Source organism: Athalia rosae, chromosome 6, assembly GCF_917208135.1.
Source record: "Athalia rosae chromosome 6, iyAthRosa1.1, whole genome shotgun sequence".
In the NCBI taxonomy this organism is placed as follows: Eukaryota; Metazoa; Arthropoda; class Insecta; order Hymenoptera; family Athaliidae; genus Athalia; species Athalia rosae.
Window position 1 is genome coordinate 15,610,976 of NC_064031.1, and position 22,446 is coordinate 15,633,421.

Sequence of the window (22,446 nt, forward strand, 5' to 3'; positions counted from 1 at the left end):
AATAAAAACAAAATGTACAAATAAATGCTTTCCATGATTTTTAAATAGTTTGAAGGATTTAAAATTTGGGATCAAATTTTTTCATGAAATTTCAGACTGGTAATTTGAGTACGTAGTAATTCTCCTTCTTCTGTAAGGTTTGGCATGGTGCTACAGTACTCTTTTCATTTTCATTGAGTCAAACATTTATTAATTTATTAGCTGGTGGAACCTAATTGATTGAAAATGCCGAAGAATAAGGGTAAGCAATCGTCTTAGAAACTAGAGAGTCATTCAATACAAAAAATTCATCCAATTTCACCCCTGTTTACCGAATGACTGGCACGATTTCTCTGACAATGTGGTTAAGTTTGCCTATAACCTGGCAGCAATGTCAATCTGGTGTTAAAAATAGGCAATGCACCTTGGTGATTCAACAAGGAATTTTTTTCCAAACTCCCTGATTTATTCATTAAGAAATCGTGTAGAGTGATTATTCGTGTTTGTGTCACCAGGAAAGGGAGGTAAAAATCGAAGAAGAGGAAAGAACGAGAATGAAACTGAAAAGAGAGAGCTGGTATTCAAGGAAGATGGCCAAGGCAAGTACACACACTTTGTAAATCGCGTATACATGCGCATTAAGTTGGAATACATTTGTTGTTTAGCAATCAGTATTTATCACTCGAACGAAACGTCACTAGCCAGCTACTTATACTTTGAAGCAAATCAAAGCAGACAATCCTCTCTCTTTGCCCCTTGTTTCTCCCTTGTCACTACAAGTGTCAAATAAGATCTTTACCACTTTTTAATTTCCATGAATCAACTCAACAGGTGACATTTGCACCACTGTTAGATAAGTCACAACCATACTCAGAAGCTTGACATATTGTATTGTTCATATTCAAAAGCTTGACTTATTGTATTGTTCAATTAAGAATTAAAATTTTTTTTTTTATTAATAATCCATGGCCTTTGTAGGTACAAGCACTGAGTGCGAACTACAATAAGTTCTTGGAACTTTTGTTCAGCCTATTTTGATGAAACCTTAATAATGTCTGTTTATTTTATCACAGAATACGCACAAGTCACCAAGATGCTTGGTAACGGAAGGCTAGAAGCAATGTGCTTCGATGGAGTCAAGCGGTTGTGCCACATTAGAGGAAAACTTCGTAAAAAAGTGTGGATCAATCAAGGTGACATCATTTTAATCGGCCTTCGTGATTATCAAGACGCCAAAGCCGACGTCATTCTTAAGTATACATCGGATGAAGCACGTAATCTCAAAACTTATGGAGAATTTCCAGAAACAGGTATGATTTTTAGATCCTATTCTTCAAACAATACGATTGAGCTTATATTTTTCCCCCAAGTGGTGGAATAATCATTCCTCAGTAAGGCAAATTGTACAGAAATGAGAATTATTGAAGTGTTTGAAAGGCTCTCTCTAAATATAAAATCTTGAAATACTAAAGAGCATTGAGAAACTTAATCACAGAGTTTCACTTATAAATTAATTACCAACTTATGAAATAGTGACTCTGAACCTCATTTGTGTTATCAATTGCAGACAACTTTGTCTATATTTTTGTGTAATGTAGAAACAGCATTATTCAGCTAACTGTAAATCGAATGTAAATTTAACACAAAAAAAGCCGGTATGCAAAATTCTTTAACATTATTACTTGGAGTATACAGTGTACCAGGGATATTATTGTCAAGAAATTGAAGCTTGAGCTCAAAAATACATTTATTTTGAAATGTATATTATTGCATATTATCTTGCCATGAAATGCTATAACTGCCAATTTTTTTTCTAGTACGTATCAACGACACTGTTACCTTTGTCGAGGATGGATTTGATGAGGATATTGAGTTTGGTGATGAAATCAGTGACGATGACGAGGATGACGTCGACAATGTAAGAAAAAAAAAATTTTAATAAACTTATAGATAATTGCTCAATGTCACTATCACGACCGTTGGCTTTATTTCTTTGAAATTTGATTCTGAAATTTTATCATTTTGCAGATCTGATAACTCAAACCTTAATAAATGGTGGTGAAGAACAGGAGATTAGGAAGATAATTGAATGGTGAATGCAAGATGTGGAGCGCAGTCAAGGCGTTGTGCTTGCTTCCAATTAATAAGTAATTGATTAATTGTATCTATAAATAAACCATGGTAACCATTGATTTTACGCAGTCCTCATATCGTCATATCTATCGACGGCAATCCTCGTATGTAAATTTAATCCTGGGTGGATAGTTTCCTAGGCGTCTCCATAGGCACCAAGACACGTCTGGGTGACGAGATGCTTGGGGGTATCTGTCTAGGGTCAATATAGAAAACTAGCATAATATGTTACTCATTAGACCTATTATATTACAACACTATATCACAATTGGAAATACCTAATAACGTCTTATCATTTAACTTGACACAAGTTGTTCTGAATAAGAATTACCTAAGTTGTTAGATGTACGGTAAGATTAGAGCTGTAATGATCAAATTTTAGTATACACGAATTACGATGTGCAGCCTACTAGTAAATTTTTAATCCACAAATGATAATTAACTTTTAAAGCACCTCAGAATAGAATGGAAATTATGCGATAAGCAAAAAAAAAAGAAAAACCACTGCCAATATTTATTTGTACAGTTTTAGAGGCATAAGTTATAACCCTCGGTTGTAATCCATATTAATGAGATGGGGATATCAGATCATTCCTTGATATATACTTCAAATTGTTGTTTAGAAAATTTGTTTCTATTCCTGCCTTTCTTTTGTCATGAATAAAATTGCATCGTGGTTTACTCTGTGATTAAATTTTTGGTGTTAATGTATTTACATTTATGTGTTTTAATAAAATGAAAAGTAATAGTGTTACGATTTTGATTTATTCAGAAATTAACTTGCCTATAGTTGAACATGTAATTTGCGTGTGTTCTGGGCACAATGGCTGTACAAAATTTGGAAATAAGTTATTCCCAATGAAATAATAATTTTTATCTTTACTGGTGTCAAATATCGTAACACATGATAGAAGAGTTAGAGGGTGGGAGGCGGCCACATACATATTTTCCGTTTCGATAATAGTTTCCAACAAAAAAAAAACCATTTGCCGCATCAAATTACCATATGAGCAATGAGGTTTTTTGAGGAAATTGACTATTGTAACAAAGTTCGATTCTTTCGTAAAAATTTCACAGGAAGTGCATCCGCATTAAAGTTCTGCAAAATGATAAGAAAATTCCTCCACGTTTCATTATTCGAATAAAAATCGTATTGGTCATCTCATGAGCTGAATTTCCCATCTATGCCCCTGAAAAGTGGTCAGCGCGCGACGTGCTCTTTCACAAGAATGGTCCGAAGGTCGGGACGGGGTCACGTCAGCTTCACGTAAACAAATTCGTCGAACCACCGGTAGAAATTCGAATGATGCAGAATATTTGAAACCTGATATTCGAACTGATAGTAAAACTTGCTGCAAAATATTCAACGGAAGTTCAAGTTGTGGTAAGGAATTTTTACCTATGAAATTACACTAGCATTCATGAATAAATAAATATAACAAAAATGAAGACGCTCGGGTTTTGCATCCGGTTACGTGTAGTTCATTACAATAGATTCTGTCATTGTTTAAAAAATAAAAAGCAACAAGCCTCGTCAGATACGAGGTAATTTGATCGTTGAAATATAACTCCATCATCATCTAAGGTAAAAAATTCCTTGGACGGTGGTCAGAGAGATTGACTGCAGCCATTACTAGCCACTGGTCATTTACCTATAATAGTTATTACGTTATTACGTTTCGTCCTTATGATTACCCGGCGTCCATCCACTGCTCGATTTGAATACTAAGTAGTAGTCTTTTAAGCGTCTTGGATCTATCATCTTGAATTATGACGCCATAGAAGAGATGCGAGATGAAAATCTCTTTGTCTAGAGGCTTCTTCTGCACCTCCTTCCTTTCCGCGTCATTTTTTATTCATTTTTAAAATACCCGTTTCATTCTTTCTACCTGGACCAGTGAATCGAATAGTCAAATAGCGAGAAGTTACAAGAAACTATTTGTTTCGGTCTTCACCAAATGGGGTCAACATATAACATTATGAAGAATTATATAAAAACTTTTTTCCGGCTTCATTTAGCAAAATAAATTGCTTGTTTAATCGAACGTTCTCAAGCCGATGTAGACGATCCCTTGAACAGATAACAATAAAATTAATGAGATAAGATTAATGAATAGTGAAAGTAGAAATATTTATAACACTATAAGCGCGTGAATAGCGCGCGAATTTTATAACGTATCAGATCTAGAACAAGTGGAAGGAATCGTTTTTGCGTGAATTAGAATCAATCCCCACTCAAATTGAGTATAACGGCGCCTCTAAAAAACGAATTCCTGAGGTTGAACGAGGATTTCAAGATTCCACCTATTCGTTCTATTCTCTTTCTTTATATCATCGTGCAATATTATTAACTACGATGCGATTTAGCCCAGGTTTTGCAGGTGTATGACGTCATGGATTTTTATAGAGGCCAACAAGGAGATTAGTTAGCGCCGACACAGTTATTACGTCATCGGCAAAGTTGTCGGTCGACATTCCAAAAATAGAGAAACTTGCTTGAATTAATAGTCGGCAAATCGCGACAGTGAAACAGGATCAGGTGGTAACGCCACCCCTGATATTTTTCCATCTGTTTTAATTTTTAGACAAAAAATGATAGAAATTTTTTGATGTACAACGTCTGCAGAAGCAACGTCTCGTCGTCTGTAACAATTTCGAGATTTAAATTCCTTGAAAAATCATATTTTATAAATCAAAAAAAATGAGACCATCTAGGGTAAACTACAGATCATTACTATCCCCCTCCGAGAAGTATGCATCTTGAAAGAGGATATTCAACGAATCACACATTAGTTCATAGATAGGTATATCATATTAGTAAACATTTATTTCAATGACATACCGAGTAAAACCGCGTTTATAGTCTGGGAGAAAATTCATTAAGATTAAAATACGTAAAACGCCAGAAACGTCACTTGACTCATACTCTCAACTAGTATACAGAGAAGTATCATTAGCACTGCTGAATCTGATGCTGAACTGAGCGTTATGAGAGGGATTTGTGGTCGCTGGACAAGGTTGAAATCGTGACACCATCAACTGCAGAGCAATCAAACCATTTATGGCCATCAAATATCCCGCGATATCGCAAACCACAGATACTGATTATTCGGCGAATCAAACGGGATTTGGATAACGAGATGAAATAAAAAAAAGAAAAAGTGCGTAGGAGTGAGAAGAAAAAAATTACTGATTGGTAAATTATATTTAAACAAGCCGCAGTCATGTGCTAGCTGGAGCTGCGAACGACGAATAAATATATGTATTGCCTATGTTCATCGTTATGTAATTTGATGTATTCTAATTTACAGATAAAAATCCGCATGTAATTATACCGTTGATGGTGTTCTATCACAGCAAGTGTAATTGTGACTATCGCGATCAGAAGCAGAACCAATAAATAATAGTATAAAAAGCAAGAAACTGTTTACACACGTATATACTTCTGTCGTCGCATTCCAGAAATTTGAATGTGTTAAGAATTCTAGATTATAAACGCCCATACTTGATCGATGCATAATTTTCTCACATCATCAGACCATCGATACCATCATACACCAATATTACGTAACTTCAAATAAAATGCGGATGGATGGGATACCCATTCGCATTATTATACGCTATTGAAATAAAGTTTTTCGTTTCTCATTTCTCGTTGTTTAAATTTTTTTTTCAAACCCGTACGGAGCGACATTTATCGATGAAATTTATGTTTTTCAAACTCACCTCTCAGGAGACGTAGGATAGAAGGATTCCATTATTGAATAGCACAATGGATATGTATAAACCCTGATCTCGTATCGGGTTCCCGTTTATACGTATATAAGCTGACAACCTTTTACGGTCCCATAGAACTGTAGATTTCATGTAAATTAGGTATACACAGTGGATGATCTTACGTAACCCAAAAACAATTCTCACGTTTCGGCCTATCTCTTCTTCTCTTTATTTAAAAAAAAAAAAAGCCCACTAACAGAAAAATCCATAAAGAAATAATACAGGTATCTTCGAACGTGAAGTTTGCGAAGGCGGGAAAGAGTCACGTTATAATATTGCTGAGCCACAACGCGAGACGCGAATTTGCTCAGCTTGCAGCTACTGGTACGACATGGATAATAAACAGAAATAAAATTGTGACAAGGCGAAATTATCGAAAATTTTCATACAGGCTTAACGAACAAAATGTTCAAAAAATAACGTTACGTCCGAACTGCACTTCGATTACTCCAATTACAGCTGCGTCTATAACTTGAGACGAGAGGAAATGATAATTGTGATCCAACAATTAATGAGCAACGATTCTGCAGGTAATTATGTTGTTCTGTTTATCGTTATTGTCCTTCGCTATGCAGCGTGCAAGAATTGTCTCTTCCTCACTGCAGGTGCATAATATGTACAGTGAAAGGTAAATGAGTAAAGAATTATTCATTTTCAAACATTACGTGAATTATGTGTACGTAGCTATTCAAATGATTCCATTAGCGATCTTTAAATGCGAATGGAACGTTTGTTTTTTCTCATATCCGTTGATTTTTTTAAACAGGAGATAACAATTTGGACGTAAGAAAGAAAATATTCAGTTTATAACAAAAATAGCGTAGAGAGAATTTTTTAGATTAACTGAGATGATCCCACCATAATCTCATCTTATCATTCTCTCGAATGCAAATGGACGGATTGCGTCACGTATAGTTTCAATCTCACCGAGCTGAGTGGCAAATATTGCGAAAAACCACAAGAATATTGTGAATTGAACGAGCGCGAATTGTGGACCGATGATGTTACGACGTGTGGGCGCTTTTACGTGCGCCTCCAACAACGGCTTGATGTTAGTAACTAGTAGTAGTCGACGCGAGAAAGACCGGCCAGACCTCAAGTAGAAAGATCCAGTCGTTGGCAGACTGCGGTTCGTGAGACGCGGATTTGAAGTCATAAAAAATTGGCATCGTTTTTTAATTAATAGAAAAAAATCGAAGAATTGAAACAAACAAACCAGTACACAAATTCTGCGGTGTGATTATAATAAAATACTTCTAATTTTTTCAATCATTTTAACTGAGTGTAAACGTTTGTAACATATATTATTCATAATATATACGTATAATTGTATCAGTGAAAAACGTAACACTTGGGATTATTTATTTATTTATTCAATAATTCACAGAGGTGAGTTCAAGTAATTATAATGTCTCTGATTTGTTTATAATTCTATAAATACCTGAATGAATGAAAAATCAACGAAGTAGGGAGAGAAAAAGCAAATTTTTGGTCGCTGCGTGTGACAAATAGATTAGGTAACTTTTACCCTGTTTTTTGTTGTTAACAAATTATTTTATTCATCGCAATTATTCTTCTTTCTCCTAATTTTCGCAACGTCTGATTATAAATGATTTATACAACAATTATCTACCTAACGAGCAGAAATGAGATGGAAAAGAACACGAGCAAAGGGTGCAGAGGTGAGATAAACTGCAATAAATCCAGAGGAGAGAAAAATGAATAAATAACAGAAAAAAAAAACACACACTACTGCAGCTAGTCGTGAGTCGACCCTGCCGAGCCACGAGTCTTGAGACTTGAGTCTCGAGTTCGAGGAACGAACACGATTCTTTCAAGATCATAAAACGAGCTGAAAATAATCTCCGAGGCTAACAACTTCGGGCGGACGTACGATACCTACGTTCGGCATTACCGAAAGTGAATGTGGCACGTTTTTATTCGGTCTGTACGGACCTTTAAATATACAGAAAATCTATAAAACTCGCCGTTTGATTATTTGACAAATTATTTGGATATAGGTGAGCAATGGTCGACGGTGGAGAAGGAAAAAAAGTAAAAAATAGACCCGAAGCCCGAGACTCTCCAAAAACGAATCGCATAATCACAAATGCAAATGGGATGGCTGTAAGAATTTATTATCGGTAGTCGCGTGTGTGTTGCGAAAAGAATCGTTTGAAATTTGAACAGCAAATAAAATATCCGCGACACGGCGCGATTTCAAAATGGCGAAAGGATGCAAATTTCAAATTTGAATTTGTGGCGCTCGTCGTAGGGGTGAGAATTGCGCCGAGTTGTAAGTGATACTTTGGATTTCGTTCTCTCGACTGAATCCTTCAATTTCTACACGAGTAGTAATAATGAAATCCACGTGGGTTCAATTTATAGAAGAAAATGAAAGGTTCCTTACTCAACCGGAAATAGGAGCGCCCATCATTCCTTATAAGTATATTATATGCATTCGTCATTATACTCGGCAATTCAATAATCATTGCGTGGATAAAAAATAGATTTCATCAAATGAAATCCAAGGAAATACCAATAATAATACATCGCCGATACGTTTTATGCGTATAAATGTAACGTATACGTACACAGCAGGAGATGAATGTGCACTGTGCTGAATTCGGTTCACGTAAATATTAAGATTTCGGTCTGACGTGTTGGCTAATTTTAGACTCAACTTCTACCCCGATCTTAAAGCCACGCAGTATAGTACGGATAAAACTGAGCGCAGATTTATAAGTGCGTGTTATATGATATAATGCGTACTCTAAATTTTATCTCTCAGGACTTATCAAGCTAGCGAAATAAAATGAATTAAAAAAAAATAAAAAAATTGACCATGCCAGCGATGTAGAATAAGAGCAATTATAGCCATGTACCTTTAGAATTACTATTGGAATCGTTCGCAAGTTCCACACGCGTGATAATGAAGACTCGAAAAAAATTAGATAAGCTTTCAAATTCCAAGCATGTCGAATTATTCGTAATTGCTAATTAATTTAATCTACATGATCCCATGAGCAGGTCATGTTATGGTCACACGTCATACATCGTACAGCAGTACGTTTAGCGAACACGGATCTATATAATGGAAATCAAGTGACAAAGATACCTGGCACGTGGTATGCATGCGAATACGAAGGATTAATTGTATAAAACACACGTACGAAACGCGCAGTAAAAAAGATGAAGGGAATTCTAAAAAATTAAAGAAAAAATCACGATAAGGATCAGAGCAACAGAATATGATTGAGGAAATTCTTCGCATTGACTTGATAATTGTACTTAAACAACGGCATTTTGATGGGCAAACTACGATAAGCAAGGTAGGTTACACCTTCCGGTAAAACGAAGCTCGGTTACGATCATTATACAATTTGAATTTCGAACGTTCGACGAAGGTTGTTCGAAGTGGGTCACCCAGATTTACCGTCGATAATTTCCTCGCACAGTAAGAAGATAAAACAAGAAAAATAAATAAAGAAATGAACAAAAGGAGAAGAAAAATTAGAAGAAACGCGACTCGGAGAAGGTGAAACTCCCAAGGCCAAGGCGCGTTGCGTACATCAATCACGACTGATGAATAACTTATCGTCAATCGCCAAGAAAATCCTCGAGAAAATCTCAGCGAGCGGGTTACTTCGGGATATGATTACTTTCCTGCATCCGCGGTTTGATTTTTTTTTGTGATCAAAGAATACCGAAACCAATTTTCCAATTGAAAAACGTAGTGAATTGTCAAAAGTATTTCACAGTTTAAAATACGAAATAAGTTTTTATCGATCCTAAATTCTTCGCTCGTGCATCTTCTTCCACCTGGGAGTCGTTTCATGGCGCAAAATAATCTCTGAGTCAGACGCAGCAAAGTTTAAAAGTAACCCGCGGGGACCAACGTGCAGCCAAATAACGGCCAACGTTGCTAAAATTCAAAACCTTGACGCACGTTTATTTTGTTAGGTTGTTTATACTTCATGAAACGAAAGAACAAATTCGAAATCATCTATTTCCAACCGCGATCGCGACTCTACTATGTCATATCCCACCCTATCTAACCGGAGGTTTTTCTTTTTCTCTTTTTCTTCAGCTTCAATTCTTCAACGGTTAAAATTGACTCTGACCTTGGACAATAAAACGCTTTACTTAATACATATGTCCAGAACCGAGATCAGTAATCGCTGTTTATTATACAGCTGCAGTCTGTAGAGCGAGAGCAGCGTTTTATTACGATGCTGGATTTACGACGAGAAATTCGTCGTATGCGTGGTAGGAATAATGTACATAATACAGGGGTGGGTTACGGAAACGTATGTAACGCTCTTTTTGGAAATCGTTTGGTATTACACCACATTCGACGTACTGATATCCGCGATATTTTAGGTCAGGATCGGCGAAGAAGAGTAATACTTCGTTGTAATTATTGTACGAGGACGGCGACATTGACATCGTGTACATATAAAATAACCCGGACGATTCAATGCTCACGGGGTCATAGGCGATGACGCGTTGTCCGCCGCTAAAACCGCTACCATATACATTACGTGATATATATGGACAAGTTACACTGGTATACAGAAAAGTTCACCAAGCTAGCTGTCGGGTCAATTAACATCGTCTTAATTAGCGCCAACCGGTGCGTAAATTTATTATTATACCGGCACCGTGAAAGTATACGTATGCCTGCGATATTTTATAGATTTTAGAAGAAAGAAACCAATTGGATGAACGAAAATATATCTAGATTTTCGAACGACAAGCTTGTTAATTTTAAAATTAATCGATCAACCGATCGTTTGATCAGGCGTAGGAACTTTTACGTGATGTTTTTTTTTCAAAAAGACCTACAAAACTTGACGTAAAAATTAGGAGCATAGATCTCATGTCAGTTTTTCAAATAATTTAGGCGGAGGGAAATGAAAGAAAGAATTGCTGTCGTCAATTACAACACTATGAGATTAGCCTTGTTAACAAATTTAACGAGTGACAAACGCGCACAGGTATATAATTAGTAAATCATTATCTATACACTTATAAGTATATATTATAAGAATTTAATTGCGGACGTTGATATAATGCATTGTTAACGACTGCGATCGATCGGTCAATCGGATGTTCATGTGACGTAAAAGCTGTTCTTTTATACAACGGACCGCGTGCCTATTTTAGTAGAATTTTCGCATCCCCCTCGGCATGGTGTAGGTACTTTGAAATCAATGAGTATTTCACCGTCGATATAAAAAATACAACGAACTAATGGAGACTTTTTGTGTAAATCGAGGAGAAAGCTTCGTCATGAAACATCGAAACATTAATTATTTTTTGTGCTTTCAGGAGGGGAGATTAGAGCAAGCTTCGATACGGCGCCAAGATGTCGTCGACGGTAAGGGAAAGTTCACACGTAAGTCGAAAAATAGTTACCCACGGCGGAGGGCAAATCAGCCAAAATCATTCGTCGAGCACAGCGGGGAATCTGGAGAACAATTTAGGTGAGTTTTGGATCCGATAGATCCCCAATTTTTTGTCTGGTAGTTTTTGCGCTGATTTTCTCTCGTTCCAAAAAGATTTTGACGATTTAATGCCATCTTGTTATTTGATTTTTGTCTTTTTTTATAGACGCGCTTTTGGAAGACCTGCAGACAAGTGTTTCGCGAAGCGCAACCCCCGTTCGTGGAGGAAGAGCACTTTCGCCACAGGTAGAATACAGAGCACCTGCCAACACCACAAGAATCGTATCCGAAGGAAGGTGAGCGTACACGAATACTATTGCGAAATAAATATAATAAAACCGGAAATTGTTTTGTGTGATGCTGCTTATTTTAATTGTTCATGGAACTGTGAGTGCAAGTTGAGATCACCATGACGGGATATAATGTCCTCCGCGGTCTGAATAACCCGAACAACGATCATCAAATTATTTTATAGTAATTCAATGATATTTAAATATGAGATTGAAAATTCTACGTGTTTGCATTTCTTCACCCTTCATTGCTATAATTTGTTCTCGATTAATTTTTTTTCTCCTTTATTTCCAAAGAACAACCTCGCCAACGAGAACGACTACTACAAAAACTGAAAAATATGTTACGACCGGAAACAGTGGTGCGGTCAGCGGTATTCCTGGACTAGAACTTCTGGACGCTGAACTTAAAAATGTGAGTTTTCCAAAAATGCGATATTTTAAATTAGTATAACTAATCCCGTTCGCGCGGGATTCGTGGCAAGGAAATATGGTGGCGATTGTAACTTGAATTTGAAAATGGAGCGATCGTCAAAGTTAAGAATAGACGTGAACCGCTATTAATATATGTAGCTTCCAATAAAGAGGGCAACATATGTATCTCTTCAAAATAGAAGGGGGGAAAAAAGAAGGAGAAAACAATTGTGGAGCTCAAGTAAACGGATATAATGAAAGAATTATTTTACCAACAACCTTGGTGCAATCACTGCTCGTTAAACAGCCATTACTCGGGTTATAAAACTCGCGAGGCGTTGGCTATCCTATACGTATACCGCTGCAGCCTTGAGCCAACTGAATAATGTCCTTTTGCCTCTTGCATCTCAATTATAAAGTTTCTTTAAATCACGCTGATGACCATTTATGAGAGGAAAAAATATACTTACAGTAAATTCTCAAGGGATCTGCACAATATCCAAGTCTATCCAGAAGTATCACGCAGAACTCCCTGAAAATCATTAAAAAATCATAATTCATGTTTTCCATTAACCAGACGTTTCCAGTTATTTTTGTTGAGCGAAAAAATTCCGAAATTATTTCGATGTGAAAAATGTAATTACCTCGTCGCGTTCTCTTAAAATCGGGGTTCACTGATCGAGATGTTTCCATACAGTCGTGTTCCGAAATGCTGTTTGAATTGACATGAGGGCATATTATTTAATTAGCATTCAGCTGTAGATGTAAGGTCACATCCGTGCAATATGCTTTGTTTAATTCGTTGATTTTAGGCCGTCGGTTGCGAAGAACAGTTTGTTCATTCCCATTTGCCATAGCGTGTAGCGTACAGGACGAGTGGGTAGATCCCGGAGTTTTCTGTGGCGCACCTTATAAGACCAGAGTCAAGTGGTACACATTACAAACTCACTCAGCTTATACTTCGTTGCGTTGCGTTGGCGGATCGCTCGCTAACTGATTAAATTCCGTTGAATTCCATCGTCGGATATCTTACACCCGATGAAAACACCCGTAGGAGTATACGTCGCGCCTTAATCACGGAAATTCTCAATACCTTCATCTCTAGACGATCTGAGATCATAGAGCAACTATGATCTCGAAACCCTAAGTCTAAAGAAAAGATGAAGAAATAAATATATGAAAAATTGAAGAGCTTTTAGGTTTCATTTTAAAAAGCTCCTCACCTTCGACCTTCGTTCGTCATCGAAATTATAGTCCTGGATGGAATTAGTCGGTGCAATATGAGCGTCAGTACATGTAGAATATCCATTGCGTATACGCGGCGAGAACATATTATGGAAAATGACGTAACATTTTAATATTTCAACATTCTACAATCTGCATTACAAGTAGGTTGTACAGTATTATTACGCACAGCGTTGACTCCCATTGATCAAAGTTTTTGAAGCCCGTTCGGCTGGTCCTCCTCCTCAATGTCGTCGACTACCGGCTGTAATAAGGTGCAGAAATATGTTCCATTTGCTCCCAATCTGGAAGGAATTTAGTTTTACGTGAAAGTTTATAAGGAATTACGTTTATAAATATAAATTTGTGTGGCGTTTTATTGCATTACAGGTTCAACCAGGACAAAGTAAGACAGTAGCTTACAAACAAGTGTCTTACCAATACAAGAATATCGATGGCAGTCACAAAGATGGTGGTAAGTTCTTGATTTTTTATATTCTAAACAGTAATATACTATCTACACTAAAACCGCAATCTAATGAGTAATCGTCAGGATTTTTTTTTAGCTAGATTTTTAAAATTGGTCGGAACACGAATTGATTCTTTCGAATCAATGAATTGGTTGTTATCAAATTTGCAGAATAATTTCAATGCATGCGACAGCGATCAAGATAAAATTTCAGCTAAGCTTTCGGTCACTTTTTATCCACGCAATATCATGCAAAGTTTAGTGCTCTAGCAAATGATTAGATAGAGCTTAAGCTCTGCTCACAGATGGGGTCAGATCGTGGCATAACGCTGCTGGAAAATCTAAGATCCCGCGACCAACTTAAAAATACTCCGAGATTTTTGGTTTAGAATACAACGGGTGAATCTCTAAAAGATGAAGAAAAGAATAAACTATTTGAGGATATTTTTTCCATCGAAAAATAACTTGTAGTCCGTGTAGATTGAGGATGTCGGCGAGACAAGAAAAGTCCGATATATCGGTAATGTATTTCTGATCAAACGATCGGCGAACAGTATAAAGTGGCATTGCCATATTAGGCCCGATTATGGATGACCCGATTTCTCCGTTACCGCTTCTGCGAGAGACGGAACGGAGACTGAGCCGAGAAATGAGATCTCTGATCTGTGATCTGAGTACTTTGACTCAAAGGCAGTACGGTAATTCCATCCCTGATCACTCGCCTATAGGGAAATGAAAGGAATTGGTAACGATTCCTTCTACTTATAAGGTGCTAGAAGGAAAAAAGTCGTCACAACCCATTCAATCGAAGTACCGTATAATCAACATCATTTGAATATTCGAGTACCGCCTAGATAGCAAATTCATTTCTATACTTAAACTAGGATGCTGTACGCTAAATTTGGGTTGTTTTTCATACTTTTCAATTTGTTTCAGACTCATGGGCAATGTCGGACAACATTCTCAACACTAGCACCTCTCCGTTGATGTGAGTATTTCAGACGAAGCTACTTTGAATACAAATTTCTCAGCAGCTGAGCTCGTGCCAAAAAAAAATCTAGACAAAGCTATAGAATAAGAGAAGCGATAAACTTATGAGAAAAAAAACCTTGCTGGCTATACTTAGATATGCTCATAGAGTTCAGGCTTATGCTAACACTTGGTTGCCTAAGCTGGTGAGCAATACTTTTATAATATATCACAGGTTTTAATCAATACAGGGTAATAAATTGTTTCACTGTTAATTTAGATCAAAATCTTGAACTAAAATCATATTCAGCTACATTTAACAGGGTATTATATATTTCAGTGAAGAAATTCGCGATAGAAGCTACGAAGAATCTCAATCAACTCAACGTCATCGCAGCCCTGACCCACCCAGCAAAACTTCCACTATCAACAGGGAATTGGTATGTTTTGAATTTGGAAAATTGAGAATCTTTTGGGTCAGTAACAATGTTCATTTTGATTCAACAGTTGTATGATACATCTTCCACATCGAGGTCAAGACAGACATCGCCCCTTCCTGGTAGTCAGCACCGAGATGTTTCCTACGTACAAGAAACTTCGAGTACGTATTTTTCAAAGTGCTACAAAAATCTACCAAGATTTTATCTCATTTTATTAAGATTTATCCGGACTATATTTTAATAAATCGCGACGAAATTTCGTTTCCCAGGCTACCAAGTTGATCCTAAACCAGTACAAAGTACAGTGACAACGATCCGCACAAATAAGAATGTAAATGTGCCCCAAGATGTTGAAACGGTTGAATACATTCAGATACCTTCGCCAACTGCAGCGGTGCCAATTAATTTGGCGCCTGGTCCGAATACGAAAGTAACGACGACAGTAAAAACATATACATACGAACTCCCTGGCTCTCCTGAACATTATTTACCAGGAAGTTCGTTACCGAGGGGTGTAGTATTGCCTGGTGATCAAACCATAACTTATACCTTGCCACGTGGAGGAAGTGCAGATAAAAGTTACACCTATCATACGCAGAAAGTAACAAACACTACTGTACCCGGACAAACGATAAGCTACCAAGTGGTATCGCCCGATGGTCCAGGAAATCAGATCAGGTATAGAATTGTTATTTAAAAATTCATCGATGGGTTCATGATTCTGAATCAAAAAGAATTTTTCATCTAATACTGCAGGAGATGATTGTAAAGTTTTGCTATCGCGAATTTATTCCAGATACGCCAGCCCACCACCCCCAGAAATTACCACCAAAACGACCACGCACAAAGAAGCAAAATTCTATCGCGAAGATCAACATAGTTTTCCGGGAGGCAGTCCTGTTCAGAAACCAGTAAATAATACCGTCATCTATCGCACTGGACCACCCCCAGTGAACACAGAGTCAGTAACTACAGTTACGAGAAATGAGAAGTATTATCAAGTTGATGGTCAATATCCGAACGGAGATGGTCCACGTAGCCCTCCTAATGGCAGTGGTAGGTGCAAGCTCAGAAATTCAAATAATTTGACTCTATGTCGATTGATCGTTGCAATTTATTCTTTTATCCTGTTGATCCCGCAGGTCCATATGGGCCTGATTATAGGCCGGGTACCGATCACCCAGATCACGGTACTAATACGACGACAATAATTTACCAAAATCAACATCCACCCACGATTGAATCTCATACAACGATAAATAAAAGCCACGAATATTACGAGAACCGACCATACCCGGTAGAGCCGGGTCATCCAATGCCTGAGAATCAAAAGCCGGGACCACCGACTCATACGACAATAAATTACTACACGACATCCCCACCGCAAACAAATCCGCCAAAAACGAACACTACGATTTATAAATACTCAAACACTACGACGACGATACCGCCGAATAAATTCCCTGACGATCACGAAGTTCTTTTGCCAAAACCGTTCCCTATCACTGGCGTACAATTGTATCCTGCAAATGCGAAACCACCAACCCCTAATAACGGACACGGACCTCCTGCTCAACTGGATGAACTTATGGCCTCGTTCTCTGACACTGAGGTATGTTTCGAGAATTTTTATCGGCTTCATTATCTGCTAATCAAATTTTTGACCAGAGGTGCTTTGCTCGATGTTTCAGCGGAGTGTACTAGCTGATATTTCTAACAAAGAGATAGAACAACAAAAGATTCAGAAATCCACTGATGCTAGTAATCCAAAGCAAGAAGTAGAGTTTATTCCACACACCCCACCAAAAGTACAGAGCAAGAATTACGCTGGACCACCAGTATATTACCCGCCTGGTTCTGCCGAGTTTACCAAGAAGGAAGAAGCTGGAGGAGCTATGATGCAGTCGAGTGTAAGTGAATTTTAACTACAAAAATAATATTTCTTTCAGGTACGCGGTTTAGGACTGCTGAAATATTCGGACTATGAGCGATAATTTTATTGAAATCTTCGTTTCTGTTTTCAGGGAGGATGGCAGAAAGGCAAAGCCAAATACGAATACGAAGCGTCTAGTAAAAGCAAGAGTAAAAGTAGCAGCGGAGCCGCAGTTGTTCCCGTCTGTTTGCCATTATGTTGCGCAATGCCCTGTGTAATTATGTAGGATTGGCTATTCGTGCATGTGACATAAATTTCATAATAGCCTGAATAATGTACCTTAAGGGTAATATTCATATTGCTCCAAATTCTATCTCGGCTAATAAGTACGCAACAATGTCGCACCACCGTATCTGCTAATCGAGTGGTATTTTGTGAGTGATTTTTATTCTACGCGAGAATAATTATATATTTTATATAACCCGTTCTATCTCATCAATTAATATTTAAGTATTCGATAATACAAAAAAAAACCAGCGAGATATTAACTAAAAATTATAACTAGAAGGGAACGAAATATGGAAATATATTTGCATCAATAGGCTCATACTTTAGTACCACTATCAATTAGTGAAATTTTTCTAATATTCAATTGAACCTTTGGTAAACAATCTTTCAGGCATCAGTTACCTCACATTAATTCACCGTTCTTGTGCCTTACTAATTGCAATAATCCAAGACTAGGACAAATAACTCTTATTTATTATCCTGTAAAAAAGATCTTGTTCAATTGAATTGAATCCAAATGACTTTGGGGCACGGACGGATAATCTCCGGTGATTTTTTTTTCTAAATTAGTTTTCTGTAACAATCACTTTGTGCCAAATCCGATATAAGTATGTAGACATATGAAAGTTATTTGTTACAATACGTTAAATCAGTAGATTTGTGAACAATGATTCATATTCGCTTGTAAAATTTATAAAAATAATATCATCTAATAGTTTATATTTAGTTATTAAAGTGTCAGTTGCAAGCTAGATGCCTAAGTAACTGCTTTGATATTATGTGCACCAAAAGTAAAAACTTACTTGTTTTTAAATTTACACGAAGATCTGATCATACTAAAAAATTTTGTTTATTTTTGAATGTACATGCTCAGCGTACTGTTAGGATGATTATAATATTTATACTTATTAATCACAACATAATTCGGAATATTCTGTTTACTAATTAATTAACGAGAAGTTTAGTTCACGTATAGTTATTAAAAAGCCACTTGACTTCCATAAATATTTACCTTTACCGATTGTCACTGCAAGTTAAATACTGGATAATGTGATTAACTAATCATGGTAAAGAACCGTGAATTATGGTGCTATAATAATTTTAATGGTTGTAATCGTATAAGTCAAAACATAATCACGATGCATAACTTCCAGGCTAAGTAACGCAGATATTATTAGTTTTAAACGTTTGTAAAAAGAAAGAAAAAAGTTTTTCGCCATTCCGTGACAAACGCAGGGTGTATACGCTTTCACGTGAAATAATATATAATTATACATACCAATGAACTGATTGTATTTTTAAACCCTATTCCTACTGTTCGTGATCCCACATTCAATAAGTATATTTAAAAATAGAGACTTAGAAAATTACATAAATTGGTAATAGTAATAACGAGTATTCAATCCACTTCTGTGTTGCTGTGGCAAGAATATGCCACAAAATAGGTCCCAATGTCAGATCGATACTCGAAACAGCGGTGTTTAAAAAGTATCACATGGATCAGTAGAAAATAATGCATTTCTCAGAATGATACTTGCAATACTGTCGAACAACGACAATTGAAAAATAACAATGCATATATGAAATGTGCACTATGTTTTCTTAATTTTAAGTGAAGTTTTTTCTAGTTAACATACCTGAATCTATTTGTATGACTTCAATAAGATAACTTTATATTAAATGAACACTGCTATTCTGAAATAGGAACGTTCTACATTCATTCAAACAAAACCAAATAATAGTAAAATGATCAGAGATCATCAGAATGAGAAACATTTTTATATTAAATCAAAACTAATATTCTGAAATAAGAACGTTCTACATTCATTTAAACGAAATGAAACAACAATAAGATGATGAGAGATCGCAGATCAAAATTGATCTGTTTCAAATAAATAACTATGCGATATCAAGTTAAAAAGTAGAAACGAACCTTGCAGTATGTTTTCAGTCAACTGCATACCCGTGAATGATCCATTGCTGACAGTCTTGATTCTAAGTAAGTTACCCTGTTCTAGTATCTTTAGTAATAGTATACAGCATAGACTGTTGCAACACAGAATATTGTTTCCTGCAATCATTAAAAATTTTATCAAATTGAGTTATTCATGGTTGAATAATTTTGTTTGCCAAAGTTTCGTACATTTAAGAAATTGTCATAGGCATAACTATCAGCTTCAGCGTCCCATATACACCTTGTGCCAATCTTAACTCCAGCTCCCCGGTGCTCTCCCAGCACTACATTCACAATGTACTTGTATCGTTTGAACCTTAGCTCTGCAAAATGTTTTAACGTTAATTGATAAAATTTGATGCCATATAAAATGAATGAGAGAGAAAAGGTAGCTCATTATACCTTTAACTTTGTCTCTGATTATGTCAGCTATTTCCTGACACCATTTAGGTACTTCTTTGGCATCGTATACTTTTGTTGACAGCTGATCGAACAACACATTGTGTATTACTTCTTTGGCGCTCATTGGCTTAAACCTAAAAATAAAAGCCAATAAATCATATTTAATACATGATTCCATTCGAGAAGCAAGCAAATCTTTGTCCTTACTTCTCGGAAAGAGGTGGCCGGATTTGATAAGTTGGCTGTAGTGCTGTTTGAGATTGATCCAAACCGTCAAGAACAGCAAAATTTATTTCAGATTTTCCCTCATCTTCATATTCACCGCCTTCTGCTTCATCATCGGACTTATGTTCCGACAAGGGGGATGACACTTCGACATCTCCATCTTTGCCATCCATCTCGATGTATGATATCACTTAAAATAATACTGTATCCAAACAGACGTCAATGACACGCGTGCTGTCAAATTCGCAGACATTCGAGGTTAATAAAACCACGGCCGTTCACGGTGTACTAGGCGTATCGAGGGTTGCGGATAATTGGGCGCTCACAGAGGCTTGGGAAATCAAAAAATACCAAAAATATTATGAAGTATACATATGTATATAAGTACATATTTTTCGTATGCACCTCATGAATAAATTACAGAGATTCATGAAGTATATTGTAAGACGTACGTTGTGCCTCTTCTAATAATATGAAGAAGGCTGATTACATTAAAAAAAGATTCGGCAACATATTTTCTATGGCTTTGACTCTTATCCAAACCTCATAGTACGTACATATGTATTCGACACAAAATCATGATGAAAAAAAACTACCTTAGTTGTTAGACGGGTATTTTAACATTTTTCATACATTACAATGATTGAACAACAGCAGTGATTGTAGTGCACTATTTTTCATCATCAGTTTTGATGTTTATCATTGAAAAATGGGATTGCAAATTTCTCATGATTTCTTGGCGCTGATACATAACTTCTTTCCGGCACAGAGCAGAGAAGATTATTGGGCATTCATATTGAACAGTTTCAATACATTTTGTATTCTTCCCCTCTCCAGAGAACTTGAATTCAGACACAGAATCCACTGCAATAAACATGGATAGTAGTTAAAATGCAGAACCAAATGAAATATTCAACTAAGTGATACCAAACATGCTCACACCTTATGAAACATTCATATCGATATTCAAATCGACAGATTTTTTTTAAGTCTGACTCCATTAGTCAATTATTTTTTAAAAATATCTCAACTTACAGCAACCAAAGGTTGAAAAGAAACAAGTCCGATGCTCAGAGCTTATGAGGAATCCATCTTGCCCTGCTGGTTTGACTGCAAAGTGACTTTGTGCATGGTTTTTAATCATGGGTACATGGCTCAAGTGCTCTGTATAATGTGCTGTATATTTCCAATGTTCATAATTTCCACTTTCAGCAACAATATGGAATTCCTCTCTGAAAATAACAATCAGATTGGATGTTAGTAATGCAGATGAACTTGATTAAACTAGAGTTTATCAGAAATTATTTGCAACAAACTAATTTCGCCAGTTTCGTGTAGTATTCGAATTAATTCTTACATGGTAGGATTCAACTTCTTCATATTACTGAAGTCTGCTACAAATTCCCATACAGCCTCAGCTTCAGAATTCTCAATGATTGCATCGAAGGATACATGATGAGTCTTCTTATAAAAAAATAACACGTAAAAAGCGAAAAGGGATGCGGAGACGTAAGCAAACGTTCTAATTTTCCATTTTAATGGATTAAAGCCACCCATTTCTGAAAAGCATTGTAAAATGTCTAAGATTAGTAATCACATTGCACTATCATGTTATAATAGTTCATCCTCTAAAGACAGACCTTTTTATTCTATTGGATATGATTCAAAACATACCGTATATTACTCACCAATCTTATACAAATCGTTGTCTGGCTTAGAAACCTCTTCCTTCTGCTTCAGTAGCTGTGATACTCAAATCTGATAATACAGCATCCGCCAGTGATCTGCTTCATTCGGCGTTTCCGAATGATTGCTCGATCCTCCCACTCCCACTCCTCCTCCACTGTTTCCTTCAGACACACAAGCAGCCGAAGAGATCCAGCCTCTGCTGAATAATTTCTGGCGATTTATCGCATGCGCGTACGATGCATTGAATTATATGTATAGATCGCGGATAGATCTTGGATAAATCCGCAAGCTCATCTCCTGATCAATGTCTCACTACAGATAGGAAAAAAGGAAAGAATAAAACAAGCAAAGCTTGAAAAAAACTTTCCTCATTGGAAAAAATGATGCTTTGCAATACTGAAAACTTTAGCATGCAACAAGTTTTACCATAAATTATACTCTGAATTCTCAATGAATCAAAATGTTACAGAGTTTTTCTATAAGAAATTCGAGCAAGTGCAGCAGAGCTTGAGAACGAAATCTGAAGTAAACTAGACTTTTAACTCATGATTTAATTTTTTTCAGCGTTTCCAAAATTCAGAATATTGGAGGTAATTGTTTTCACGGTGTAATTGCATACTCACGCACCTGTAATCATAATAACGGGTCTAAAGTATATTTGGCTTGAAGAAAAAAGATATTTTCAACTTATAGAGCATCAGGATTGATACAAGATAATATAACACAGTTTAGATAACAAATAGCAGGTGTATAAACTTACAGTGTCCTTGTTATTGCAACTTATCACATGCAATACCCAAGATTCACAATCGGTAACTCCACCGGAATATTCACTTAAATTATGTAAATTTGAAATTATTTACATGAAAG

General features: G+C 36.4%; 4 protein-coding genes across 8 annotated transcripts; 2 read left to right on the plus strand and 2 right to left on the minus strand.

The window, feature by feature from the left end:
* Nucleotides 1-112: 112 nt before the first annotated feature.
* On the plus strand, nt 113-2,171 carry LOC105683522 (eukaryotic translation initiation factor 1A, X-chromosomal). Its single transcript, XM_012396170.3, has 5 exons — nt 113-241; nt 495-578; nt 1,053-1,289; nt 1,797-1,897; nt 2,008-2,171. Exons 1-5 carry the CDS (start codon nt 226-228, stop codon nt 2,011-2,013), a joined length of 444 nt encoding a protein of 147 aa, XP_012251593.1. The 5' UTR covers nt 113-225; the 3' UTR covers nt 2,014-2,171.
* A 4,578-nt stretch (nt 2,172-6,749) lies between these two features.
* LOC105683534 (mucin-2) lies at nt 6,750-18,592 on the plus strand. 3 transcript variants are annotated; one of them, XM_048656678.1, is made up of 13 exons: nt 6,750-7,278; nt 11,224-11,378; nt 11,506-11,635; nt 11,927-12,044; nt 13,658-13,742; nt 14,673-14,724; nt 15,046-15,145; nt 15,213-15,306; nt 15,415-15,823; nt 15,942-16,201; nt 16,279-16,757; nt 16,837-17,055; nt 17,170-18,592. In XM_048656678.1, exons 2-13 carry the CDS (start codon nt 11,261-11,263, stop codon nt 17,302-17,304), a joined length of 2,199 nt encoding a protein of 732 aa, XP_048512635.1. In that variant the 5' UTR covers nt 6,750-7,278; nt 11,224-11,260; the 3' UTR covers nt 17,305-18,592. The 3 variants fall into 3 exon arrangements, with proteins under 3 accessions (XP_048512635.1, XP_012251619.2, XP_048512636.1); XM_012396196.3 differs by having other exon boundaries at nt 6,934-7,278; nt 16,288-16,757; XM_048656679.1 differs by lacking the exons at nt 6,750-7,278; nt 11,224-11,378; nt 11,506-11,635; nt 11,927-12,044 and adding an exon at nt 13,501-13,542.
* Nucleotides 13,376-20,106, minus strand: LOC105683536 (dynein light chain Tctex-type protein 2B-like). 2 transcript variants are annotated; one of them, XR_001102867.3, is made up of 5 exons: nt 19,870-20,106; nt 19,663-19,796; nt 19,450-19,583; nt 19,240-19,377; nt 13,376-13,572 (listed from the first exon to the last, which is right to left on the minus strand). XR_001102867.3 is itself a non-coding variant. In XM_012396198.3 (4 exons), exons 1-4 carry the CDS (start codon nt 20,058-20,060, stop codon nt 19,330-19,332), a joined length of 507 nt encoding a protein of 168 aa, XP_012251621.1. In that variant the 5' UTR covers nt 20,061-20,106; the 3' UTR covers nt 17,869-19,329. The 2 variants fall into 2 exon arrangements, 1 of the variants encoding a protein (XP_012251621.1); XM_012396198.3 differs by lacking the exon at nt 13,376-13,572 and having other exon boundaries at nt 17,869-19,377.
* A 138-nt stretch (nt 20,107-20,244) lies between these two features.
* LOC105683535 lies at nt 20,245-22,155 on the minus strand. 2 transcript variants are annotated; one of them, XM_048656693.1, is made up of 5 exons: nt 22,003-22,155; nt 21,576-21,888; nt 21,245-21,446; nt 20,923-21,119; nt 20,245-20,751 (listed from the first exon to the last, which is right to left on the minus strand). In XM_048656693.1, exons 3-5 carry the CDS (start codon nt 21,442-21,444, stop codon nt 20,558-20,560), a joined length of 591 nt encoding a protein of 196 aa, XP_048512650.1. In that variant the 5' UTR covers nt 21,445-21,446; nt 21,576-21,888; nt 22,003-22,155; the 3' UTR covers nt 20,245-20,557. The 2 variants fall into 2 exon arrangements, with proteins under 2 accessions (XP_048512650.1, XP_048512651.1); XM_048656694.1 differs by having other exon boundaries at nt 21,562-21,888.
* Between the last annotated feature and the right edge of the window lie 291 nt (nt 22,156-22,446).